Genomic DNA, 12,344 nt, shown 5'->3' on the forward strand with positions numbered 1-12,344 from the left:
CTTTAACTCACTTACCACTTTTATCCACATACTTCAATTGACAGATGTTATGTCAGATATGTCATGAAAACAGAACTAACAACATACAGATGGAAATATTTATTAATAGTTTCCATGTATCCAAGGGCTTAAGGGATTTAAAATGAAACTACTCTCACAGCAAGGCAGGATGACTGGATGGGTTAGGGCAGCAGCCAAGAACGCAGACCACCTGGGTTCAGTTCCCTGTTCTGGTGTGAAAACTCTATATGCCTTGGAGTCTCAATCATACATGTAAAGAAAGGGATATGATTGCTCCAGCTCACATAGGTACTGTACCGATCATGAGACCTTATATAGCAGAATGACAGGAGGCACACAAGTACTAAAGACAACTAGGAGCAGATTTTCAGTAGTATAAATTGTTTAGAGAAATTCTCCTTTCTATGACATAACTAGACGGCAATTTGTACTGCGGTACACTAGTGACATATACACTACCAATATCACTAAGCTTTAGCTCAAAAGACAATGCTAGAAATATAAACAAATTGGACTGTATATGAAGTAAGAAAACAGGCATGCACATGGCCTATGAAGGCACCCTGAAGCAGTTAAAAATCACCACCAGTTTTCGATATCCTAATTCACCGAAGAGTAGCAACTGAACTTTCTAACAACCCTCTGAAGTGAACAGGAACACAATGTGGAAAAACCTGTTTCAGTGAGAACTGATTACAGTCAGTTCTGCTTGCAGGCAGCTCTACTATTTCCTCTATGCTCCTTTCAACTCTGTTAAGACCTGATGCTATCCAACATTTATTGCACTCAAACCCTGGCAGAATAAGGTGATACGGCACCCCCTTAAGATGAGGCTTAAACCAAAATCATAGAAACATACCTGCTTTCACGCAACAAGTTCAGGAGATCATCTCTGAAAGTATCTCTGTTCTTCTCCAAGATCCCTCGGACATCATACTGGACCTAGTAAGAAACAGTGCAGATTCAAACAAAAAGCCAAGTCATCCTGCACCTCTCACAATGGCAGTACTGTAAAAAGCGCTGAGGGAACTGAGTGCTTTAGTTAACTCTGAACAGCCTCAAGCTAAAATTAAGCTAATGAAAACTCTTCTTGGAATAATTTTAACAAATAAAGAAAAGAAAATTACCTCCCCAGCATAGTGTTTCACTCCAAAGTTGTGAACGGCAACTCTTGGTTTTACATAAAAAGGATTGCTCTGATTGGAGGGAAAAGAAAAGAGAAAAATGTATTTGGGGGTCAGGGAGCGTGATAATATAAAGGGTTACATTATCCTCTCAACCCAGATTTAAACAAACCACTGTCTTCCAGTGAACTCCCTGGAAGATTAGCGCTCGGAAAGCAAACTACCGACTTATAACGATAATAGGATTTGTTAGTCTGGGTTGCTGCAAATGCAATAATAACAGATCTATTGTAACTAAAAAGGTATTATACTAAACCTGAACCCATCTGGGAGAGCCATCCATTAAAGGCACTTCGATAAAGAAGCATCTGTCTTAAGATAGGTGTTATGAAAACAACCATAAGCTTGTATCACAGAAATTCTTGAATACGATTCTAGGGTCACAAATAAGGTAAAGCTAACCCGTACAAAGAAAGCAGCAACCACTTAATAGATGCCATCAACTGAACACTTCAATGCATCAATGAAAACTGAAGATCTAAGCAAACTGAGTTACTGCAGGTTGTCAGAGCTGAAACTAAGATTAAAATTTGACATTTCTTCCAAAGTGGAACTTTTCAACTGGACGGTAACATGGACACATGGTAACTGGCTTAGTCCTGAAAGCAAATGATATGGATTGCAATGGAAGTAGAACCAGGCCCAAAACACATATCTGAATCACAAATTTCGGCAAAAGCAGAGACGCTCCACAATTTGCACAAAATACATTAGCAAAACATCACATACAGCGTGCTGGGCATTTAACTTCTCCAGTAAGGTGGAGTCAGTAGCTTGAGGAAAATGGCTCTCTTCATTGATCAGTGCCAGCAGGCCAAGTTTCTAGAACAGTGAAAACAGGCAGGAGATAAATTAGCGCACAGGTGGACACTGACCTCGTCCCCAGTTTGCAAACATCACAAAGTTCTTAAAGATATTGTGCAGAGAGGCAGAAAATCACCAGTACACGGTTATAAACCCACTCTCATAGGAGACTGCAATCCTATTTTTCTGACAATACTCCTACCAGAAGCAGCAACAGCCTTCTTGATGTAGGGGAACTTTCAGGTGCACACAGGTACATTATCACAGAATACACTCCCAGCCTCCAAGATATCCAGTGATCAGCAGCTCAGGGATTCCTTAAGTCTGAGGAGGTTGAGTAAACAGCCTTTCCAAAAAATTTCTTCCATGAATTTATCTAATTAATTTTTGAACCAATGAAAACTTTTAGCATTTACAATGCCCAGGGGCACAGCAAAATTTTCACAGTTTAACTACGCATCATATGAAACAGAACCCCCCTCATTGTTCTGCCTATGCCTCTGGATAATTTCCTTTGATGTTCCCTACTTCGTGTATTAGAAAAGACGGTAAACCAAGTAAGCTACCTTACAGTTAGCTAATGTGTCCAGTAAACTTCAGGTTAATATAGTCTCTCAGAAGAACACAATTCTCCAAGTGCACCTTTCAATAAGACATTTCCCCTTAGCCTAGAGCAGCTTCTGACAAACCACTCCATCCTCATTGCAGTCACATCCTGACAACTGAATCCTCTGCTCACTTCTTTGGAGAGAGTTTCTGTGATCAGCTAAACCCACTGCAGTGATTAATTCACACAGCCCTCTTGTATGGCTGACAAAAGTCAACAGGACCAAAACTCTCTATAAAAACTTCTCCTTTGCCATCCAGTCTCTAACTATTTAAAGATGAGAAAGAAACGCTGGAGTTAGAATTGCTAGGCAGTGAACTTGGATCACATCTGCCCCTCGCTGCTAACTTTCCTACCAATAACTATGCAGATACTTCATGCTTTTTTGGTATGTTTCTTTGGTGCAGTTAGAATACCAGAAAAACTGTGGCTCAAACAAAACTTGGCAGGCAACAAACGATGATTACCCACATTCCAGGAACAGCAATAATGCAACAAGGCATTGTCATTCTTTCCCCCCACCTCCCACCAAGCAGCTTGTCAATCTTGTCTTTTTGGCTGCAAAAACTTCAAAGCAAAAGTTGTCCTGCATTTTATATTATCCAGTACTTAACACTATTATGTTTATGACTTTATTATGTTACATTCATTATTTTTACTGTAAGGTATACTGAGTAGTTACATTCTAATAAATAGGGGGAAAAAAAAAAAAACAGGACAGCAAGCTTTGTGACCAAAGACAATCTCTATCCCATCTTTTTAACCATATCCAAATATTGCTTTCGCATATAGCCACACCCTGTTAAAAGTTACAAGGAAAGATACGTATATTGACCTTACCATATAATCTAGAATATGGCCACGTATGAGAACGATCACATTAAAAGATCACTATTTAAACATCCATGAGCTACTTCTTCACTTGTTCTTTGTGTCAGCAGGCGTTTTAAAAACATATCATTTCACAACAAAAACTAGAAATATGAACTGATATCAAATACTTGATTACCTTTTCAATGAGATCCAAGCACTCTCCATTGTCTGTCCAGTCAATATCTTCCCAAGCTAGTCCTTCCCTAGTGAAAACAAGGAGCAGCTTTTTATTGACAATTACAAACCCAAAGATTTTAAATAAAGGAGTTAAGGAAGCTGCCGTATTTGTACTTCCAAAGGACGCTACAGCAGCTGGGAACCCAAATTTCAAAAGATAAGGGTATGTTCAAACTGCTCTCAAATTTCATCTGTAACTCTTACCTGCTGTATTCCAGTTGCTCCAATGAAAAGATGTGTTTGTTGAAATACTCCTGAAGCTTCTCATTTGCATAGTTAATATTAAACTGCTCAAAACGATTAACCTACAAAGACAAGAAACTTTCAAAAATGCCTATGTTCAAAGTGTTTTACTTTGCAAACAATGAACTAATTTAAGTCATAATATGTTTAATAATCAAGTTACAGTGAAGATGAAAAAGACACGTAGAACGATGAGGCATAAACACCACCAGACAATCCACCTGAGCAACCCTGCAAAACCTACCTCAAAGTTTTCAAATCCAAATATATCCAGAATTCCAATGGACTTGAAGTCTTCCTTGCTTCTGATTCTGCTGTTGATTTTCTTAATGACCCAAGCAAAACACTGCGAATAAAGTGCCATAGCCACAGAATCTCTGCTATCTATTGCCTGCATTAGAGAAGTAACACACAATATAATCATCATCACTGGAACTGAGAAGTTACCAGATCTTGCCAGTCAGCGTCCTTTGCGCAGCATACGGCAAGGTGTAACGCATACAGCTTGGTATTCCTATGTGCCTTGACGGCAGCTATGTTATCAGTTACTAAGAGTCCCAGTTCAAGTTTTAACACTGTAAGTTATGACAGTTTTATACTTACGTGGCCTGAAAACTACATCTCAAAGCTCAAGCATTCAAGAAACAGGAAATAACAGACTTAAGGTCAGGAGGAGGAAAAAGCGAAGGGCAGGAGATACTACCTTAATTTACTCCTTTTATAGGTAAGCATATTATTAATGTATACCTTCTTCTAATTCCACTCTTGCAAATAACTAAAGCATTTTTGCTGAAAGCTTCCAAAATTGCTCACCTAACACAGGCATCCATAATAAAAAATGTCAGCCCGTACAATTAATACTTTGCTAAAAATGGTAAGCAATAAGACTTAACAATAGTCACAAGAGCCAAGCTAGAAGCCCTGACCAGAATGATAGGATGGGATCTCTAGAGATTTCTAAAAATTCAGTTATACCCTTCTTAAAAAAAAATTAGGTAGTGGTCTTGATAGCAATGCAACCTTGATGCATGAAACAAGCTTCTGTTCCTAAGCGAAGGAATATTTTCACTGGACTTGAAGACTGAGCAATAACATTTAATAGACCCTAGAAACAAGTCAAAACTGAGATGCCTTTACCTGTTGTATACTAAGAGGTGTTAGGATTTCTTCTCCCCTGAGTATCATCGACCTCTGGGTCAATGCTTCAGTCAGCTGTGTGGAGTCCAACCCCAATAATTCAGCAGATCTTCCCAGAGCTGGCAAGAGAAAAGAGCCAAATATAAATATATGCTTACATGTGTAAGCGTATGAAACTCAACCTGTTTATTACTATTATAGTTAAGATCACCATTTAAGATGCTTCTAAAATGATAAGGATTAGAAATAAAAACACAATTAGAATTTCTAAGAGCTGCGAAAAGCTGTACAAATATGTACAATTGAAGGGATTTAATAGTACATATTCATTGCAATTAAGTCACACATGTTTATTTTCCTCTAACCTTACAAGTCAAGGTTTCAAACAACCTACTACTTTCATCAACATATTTCTCCAGCTACAAGCAGTAATTTCCTCTTTGTCCACATGAACATGTTTCAGCTCCCCTTGGGACAAAGAGAATAAGGAAAACCAAGAAACCTTTTCTTATATGCATATTTTAATTTGCAGTTTTGCTGTGCTGTGGTACATAAAGCACTACGTAATGCTACTCTTTGCCATATTTGAACAAACATTTAAAATGCTTGTAAGCCCAATCTTCAGACCTAGCAGCACATACTTTCATATTGCAACTGCAATACTGAATGCTTTAACAAAAGAGAGTTTAAATGGAAGGCTCAGTTGTGGAACACACTTGAGCACGTAAGTTTTACCATACTGAAAATATTCTAAGCCAGGAATTAGAATACGATGGAATTTCACTACTGTTAACGAAATAAATCTGTACTCAAGTTCTTTCCTAATTGAGATCTAGTGTTCCGCAGCAAAGACTGATTTGTCTTACCTGACAAAAAACAAAACCAATACTGTAATCAACATCTACAGAAGCTAAAAAGCAGTGAGATCCCTTTCACTATTTGTCCTTGCTTTGGTCTGGTCTACTAGCAATGAGTATAACTTTCATAACCTCAAGAAACATTTATGTTCTACAAGGAACCACAGCCTTCTCACCTGTTTTAAAGGACACCTGTGCCCCACCAGCAGTGATAAACTCAATGTTTCCGAGATGCAAAATGCCAGCTAATAGCCTCAAAACTTCTCGCACTTCCTCCTTGCTGAACTGCATCACTTCCATCGCAGTCTGGAATGACATGTGAACTTCTTAAGTAAAAGGCACACTGAAGCAAAAATGGAGACACGGACAAAACCACCAGCTGTGTTGTATGGCCTTAGAAAGGCAAGTCAGTATTGACAGAGGACTGGCAGGGGTTAATTCCTTTGGTCTCATCCCAGATCACGTACAATTTAAGACACTACAGGGACAACTCTGAACATGCAAATATCACCGTTCTTAGGAACTCGCTTTCTCCTGATGTTGTGGTAGCCCCATTGCTTTCAAATTCTTCATTAAGCTTAAAATTACAAGACGACCGAAATGCTTTACCGAGTTGCGTATCAGACAACTTCACTAACGTGCCCTAATAACGGCTAACCTCCTCTGTTTTCCCCAAGGTTTGCCAGTCAGGCAGGCAGGTGACAAGGCACGGGGGCAGGGAGGAAACACTGCAACATACTGGGTTGGCACACGCATTTTCTCAGCCGCAGTGAAGTCGGAGGAGGCATTCGGTAGCGTATTCTGGGAAAGAAGTGAAGTCCAAATACAGGTCTTACCTGCATACTCTGACACCTTAGAGCACAGTTGAGCAAGAAAAATAGATCTATATCAAACTTGTCGAATTTATGAATTACCAACATGGCAATGATCGAGGCTCTTACGATACAACAAGAAGAAAAGGCAAATCTCTGTGTAGAGAAATCTTAAAATAAGAAGAGCTATGCGCATTTTTCTGATAGAGAGAGGGTATGAAGTTGCAATCCTCTGGAAATTACCTGAATTTCCCAAAAGTGGGTCTACTCTGCTTCTGTCTGATTTATAATGTTATGGTCACTGCAGGTGCCTGATAGAGGACACTTGACATATTTTATCTTCAATATATCTAGCAGTTACAAACTAAAACCACCCTCAGAATCATCCCACAATTAAGAAACGCTGAAGCTTTATTTAGAAGAGGAGAGCTTTCACAACAGTGCTCTCAGAAAGCTGGCGGCACTGTCTCTGAATACCTCTCCACTCCAAGCTTACGGTACTGTTCCTCCCCGTCCCCTCAGAAAAGGCCAGATACAAAGAAAAGAAAAACGTCTAAAGTGCAGCCACCTGAAAATCATCTCGCCTCTAGGGAAGTGTCCATAAAGAAAGCATAGAGAGGGACTGATTGAAAAAAAAACATCTCACTTAAGTAACTTCTCTAGGACTTAAACTGCAAGAAAAAATGCAGAAAGGGGACGAACAGAATAGGAAAGACAGGAGAGTGCAAAGCGCAAAATTTTGGGCCCTCTGCTTTTCTAGGGAAGCGGACTGGCAGCCTCTCTGGGTGCTGCAAGTGTGCCGGTGTTTACGGCAGAATGCAAACCTCACCTGTCGAGTTAACTTCATGCTCTACGTGCTGTGGGGTAAGCAGTGCAAATTAAATGTCGTGCTAATCAGCTTAAGCTATGTGACTATAGTGTAGATAAGCTAACAAATTTTCCAGTCCCCCTCACACTAGATTTGGAGGTTTCACAGTAGAAATAATGCTGCAACCGCTACATAATAATTTGTCATTTTGGCAAAGAAATTAAAGTAACTAAGCAAAAATAATTTGAAGAGCACTAAACATGATTTTTATTGATTTTTAAAAACTATTACATATCACTTCAGTAATATGGCAAGCCATTAGCAATTATCCTAAAAGTTAGTATTGGCTAATTACTGTTATTAACTGCTGACATTAGTGTAGGTATGAGATATAAAGTTGTTCAAAGAAAGTCTCCATCAGGACCTGGTTTTTAACCTGGGTTTCCGTTTTATTCAACCGTATTCTGTACATTACTTCATATAACTGCATCTCCTAACTGCAACTTAAAGAATTACAAAAGCCCACAAGCTGCACGCCCCACATGTTGCACTACACGCTGGGGCCGACAGACTTTACGTAATCTATATAAAGCTTTAGCATGAAAAAGCAGCGTAAATACACATGCATGTAATATAAAATATCTGATAAATCAAGCTTTACCTTCCCATAAAAGGCAGGTTGCTTCCCAATTGCTGCATGTTTTTGACAGTTTTATGTTAGCAACTCCACACGGATAACTAATGAGCAGACGTGAAAATGAGCCTTTTTATAAACACGACCAGCCATCTGACTGTACTCACAGCAGTTCTACTGTAGGAGGGCAAAGGAGGAAAAGGAAATCTACTGCCATGTTTTTAAGCTTTTAGATTCGCGAACAAAAGTGCAACCCCGTAGCCTAAGGATGCTTGGCACGAGTCAGATCTTAAGGCACGACACTTAAAACTTACTGTATGCCAACGCCCTTGCTCATATTGCTGTGTTTTATTTGAGAGACAGGCTACCACGACAAAGGGATTACCCTTAGGTTTACTCTGTACTATCCTTCTTCAACCAACACCGCACATGGAGCATTCTGACACAAATACAAATGGATACGTTCATTATTCTAAACTCCTGTAAACGTCACTGCTGCTCGGCATGAACGGAAGGGTAAAGGCACGTGACTGTCTCGCCGTCTTTCCAACTGACACGCTTTTGATTCCAAAACGTAATCATTTCGCTAAACTATAGCACGCTTAGAAATGATAAAGTAAAATCAAATATTGGAGGCAAGGCAGAGCCACGCTCAAAACGGCAGTGAAACGTTATCAGAAAAACGAAATCCCTACAAGTCTAGTGCCTGTATGACAGAGCTCCATATAGTGCCTGAAAGCCAAGAAAAGCACAGGTAAGCATAAGAAGGCTTCGTGCCCTGCTCTAGCTATCAAGAGGTCTCAGGCATCTGCCTCACTAGCACCCTTACAGCATAAAGAATTAATGAAACAACTCACAATGACTTCCTTGAAAGAGTCTTTGTCATTGATTGTCTTATCCGCTATACATCCAGATTGATTCAAGTAGTGGTAGTTCTCTGGCACAGATAAGTAAAAAGCATCTAATGAGGGAGAAAAGAGAAGGAGTGAAAAAAACCCACAAAACAAAAACACTCCACAAATTCCTATGCCACAGTTAAATAATTCACAATTCATTTGCTCAGAAATAAACATGTTGCACAAATAAAGTTTACATTTAAAAAAAAATATGGGGGGTTATCATGCTGTTGTGTGTTGCGTTTTTTGTTTTTGGTTTTTTGCTTTATTTAGCTGCACAATGGAGTTAAAGCTACTTTTCAGCATGCAAAGACAGCGGGCCCACAGGGAGGTGCTGAGACAGCCTCAGGCAATTTTGTACATATACAAATGTCATTTCTTTTGTTCTGTGGATTTATTCTTTATGAGAGGGGATTAGAGGAACAAGAATTCTTCTCTTTGTTGCTGTGGAGTTATTTAGTACCAGCAAAAATATTCAGCTTGAACAGAATGAAGCATGTTTGTCCCCAAATAATTTTCCCAAGGCTTCAGGAAAAGCTGGGAGTAAAATTACCCACGGCTTGGGGACATTCTTCAGCTAAGCAGATTGCTTTATCAAGTTGTCCTCAAGCTCACGCTCCGTGAATTCATACTTAATAAATAACCCGTTCCTCTGCTCGGGATATTGGGTTCCTGCAGTTACATTCTCTACCACCGTCACCATGGCTGACTACTAGCAGAGAGCTGCTACAGTTGTGTGACTTGTGCTTTGCCACTCACCTTTCTCACTCTCTTCTATCCCTGCCAGCAGAGCATAGAATATATGATAATTTCTTTCCCCAGGGTTCTGCCTTACTACACGGTTCTGTCAAAGTAAAAAATAGTCTCCATTTAAGGAATCATTTTTAAGGATAACTTATTTAGCCACAATTTCAAAAAAAAAAAAAACCACATACACACGCCCCCCACAAAATTAACAGAGCAAAAGCAAGTATCAACTTACTTTTTCCAATAAATCTACAGCCACGTACAAAAAACTTCAGTCAAGGAATAAAGCAAAAAACAAATGATTTAACGCACAAGCTATTTATAACCTTCCTTACGCTTTCATTTCAGACTGTAGGAAAAGCCTCACGATCTTTTCTTACAACTTGCCTACTGTCATAACAAGATGAATAAAGTAGCAACAATGATAATACTACAACAGTTCTAATACCAATGTGTTCCTCCACCTCCTTTTCCTCCATCCCCTCCAAAATTCGACTTGTCACAGTCTGGGTTTTAAATGGCATCTGCTTTGCTTTACTTTGTCTTTTTCCTACTAAAGCTTGGGAACAAGCTTTAAGGATGAATTCATCCCACTGCAAAAGCAGTTTATGTTCAAAACACTAGGCAGGATTTGAAAAGTGGCATGAGCAGCATGTTTCCCCAAAACAGGGAAGCAGGACGGAGAAAATTTTCACATTGACTATTCCAGTTACTGTTTTGAAACAGCAAGCACAGTCTGCAATGTGCCTACATTCAGTACAATCAGTTACATCTTCATCTATACAGCTTCCCCATCCTCCGGGTATATTCCTCATCCCTTTACCCCTGGTGCTCTGTTGGAGCTGCCTGACAGTCTAATTTTGTCAAATCCAGGACATATTCAAGGACCCGACCACCCATGCTCATTCAGCAGCTCTGCTCTTTCAAGTACTTTTCTAGTAACTGAGAAATTTATCTTCAGATATAGTTATAGTAGCTGAGGGAAACAGTTGAGAACTGAGATTAGACCCAAGAATTAAGGTCCTATTAGCTCATGATATAGGAAGACGTACATGAACCACAGCAACAGTAGCAATACAAGATCTTGGTCCTCAGAGCGTATATACGATCCACCCTGCTACGAACGCATGTGTGCATGAGTGCAAAGGCACCCACAGAACTTGGCTGGACTGCTTGCCTTTCCCACCTAAATCAGGTCAATTGAATTGTGCATGTTTCAGAGTAGGGGGAAAGGACAGAAAAGGGTGAGCTACTTCCTTCTCAGCTCTCCACAGAGGAGGTATACATGGGCTGCCTGGAAACACGGAGGCAAATTACCAAACAAGGATACAATCTATAATTCTTCCTCCCTGAATGTTTCCTTTCTGACAGATGTTCAGCTGAATAAACTTCCCAAAGCGACTTGAGTTGTTGTTGTAAACCGTCTTCGCATTTCCAAAAGCTTCCATAATCGGACTGTGAAAATACGGAAAAATGACAAAAGCGTTACTGTGTGACTAGCAAACTAATAGTTTCACATGGGACTGGCAAAAGGAATGGCACTGTGTGAAGCCTGTTTTTGACATCCTCTTCAGCCTTAACCTATATCCTCAGTATTTTTCTGAAAATGAACATCTCTGTTTGGTACCAACAGATGTAAAAATTCAAGTAACAGGAAGATTTACAGTACTGAACTACTGCACAGTTCAACCTATAACTGTGCAAGAAGATGCAAGCAATTCTCTTCACAGTACTCAAACTGCAGAAATAAGAAACATCAATGCTGGCAAGCTGTTGGACAGATGCAGAGAAACGGCAATAAAAAAAAATCTTTACATCAAGACACAGCAGGTAAACAGAGATGAAGCGTGACAGACAGACGTAATAGACCTTAAATTGTCTTTGGTTTTAAATAGTTTAGAAGCTATGTGTTATTTCATTTGAGCGCTGAGTGATTTCTATGCTTGTATAGGGTGTCCAACTTATCTGATGCATCTACTCACCTGGTCGTATCAGCTCTCCTTATCCTCATTTTCCTGGGTGCGCTTTTACCACCTGCACTCTTTATCCTTATCATGCCTAATCTCCCTTACCTTCTCCTCAGGCTACATACACCAAGCAAGCAGTTCCTCTCTTCCATCAATTGTTTCCCTTACTTTGATTATCTGACTTCAAGCCTCAGACAGTAACAGAAGCCACCCTTAAATCATCATCCGTTTCAAAAATCTCCATCTGTGTGCTTCATTAAGATATCCCACCGTGCTCTTAACTCACTAGGAGCACCCAGGTGATATTGTTTAATGGAAATTATCCCCCCCCAACAACATTCATTTTATTGTTTAGTAAATTCACCCATATATTTAGTTACATTGCAAGCTGTTTCATTTCATTGACAAGACTTATGTCTTCTGAAAAAACATCTGTGTATTTAGAGATCTGGAAAAGCAAAATTAACTAATTGCATGTTATTTAATTTTAACACTGCACTGGAAGTACATACTACTCCTATAAAATCAGGGAGCTTACATCACATTGCAAATGTAGAGAGACTGTCCCTAAACCATT

At 39.5% G+C, this 12,344-nt stretch overlaps 1 protein-coding gene across 1 annotated transcript in view; it reads right to left on the bottom strand.

Annotated features, from left to right (window-relative positions):
* The window catches only part of MYO10 (myosin X), a 171,099-nt gene that overhangs the window by 60,235 nt on the left and 98,520 nt on the right, over window positions 1-12,344 (bottom strand). The window contains exons 6-17 of the mRNA XM_068931458.1: window positions 11,131-11,255; window positions 10,036-10,049; window positions 9,813-9,897; window positions 9,015-9,118; window positions 6,080-6,209; window positions 5,047-5,165; window positions 4,154-4,300; window positions 3,871-3,971; window positions 3,626-3,692; window positions 1,935-2,027; window positions 1,149-1,217; window positions 881-963 (exon numbers count right to left, since the gene is read on the bottom strand). Coding sequence (XP_068787559.1) covers window positions 881-963; window positions 1,149-1,217; window positions 1,935-2,027; window positions 3,626-3,692; window positions 3,871-3,971; window positions 4,154-4,300; window positions 5,047-5,165; window positions 6,080-6,209; window positions 9,015-9,118; window positions 9,813-9,897; window positions 10,036-10,049; window positions 11,131-11,255 — 1,137 coding nt within the window. The remainder of the gene's footprint in view (window positions 1-880; window positions 964-1,148; window positions 1,218-1,934; window positions 2,028-3,625; window positions 3,693-3,870; window positions 3,972-4,153; window positions 4,301-5,046; window positions 5,166-6,079; window positions 6,210-9,014; window positions 9,119-9,812; window positions 9,898-10,035; window positions 10,050-11,130; window positions 11,256-12,344) is intronic.

Source organism: Struthio camelus, chromosome 2 (genome assembly GCF_040807025.1).
Source record: "Struthio camelus isolate bStrCam1 chromosome 2, bStrCam1.hap1, whole genome shotgun sequence".
Classification (NCBI taxonomy): Eukaryota; Metazoa; Chordata; class Aves; order Struthioniformes; family Struthionidae; genus Struthio; species Struthio camelus.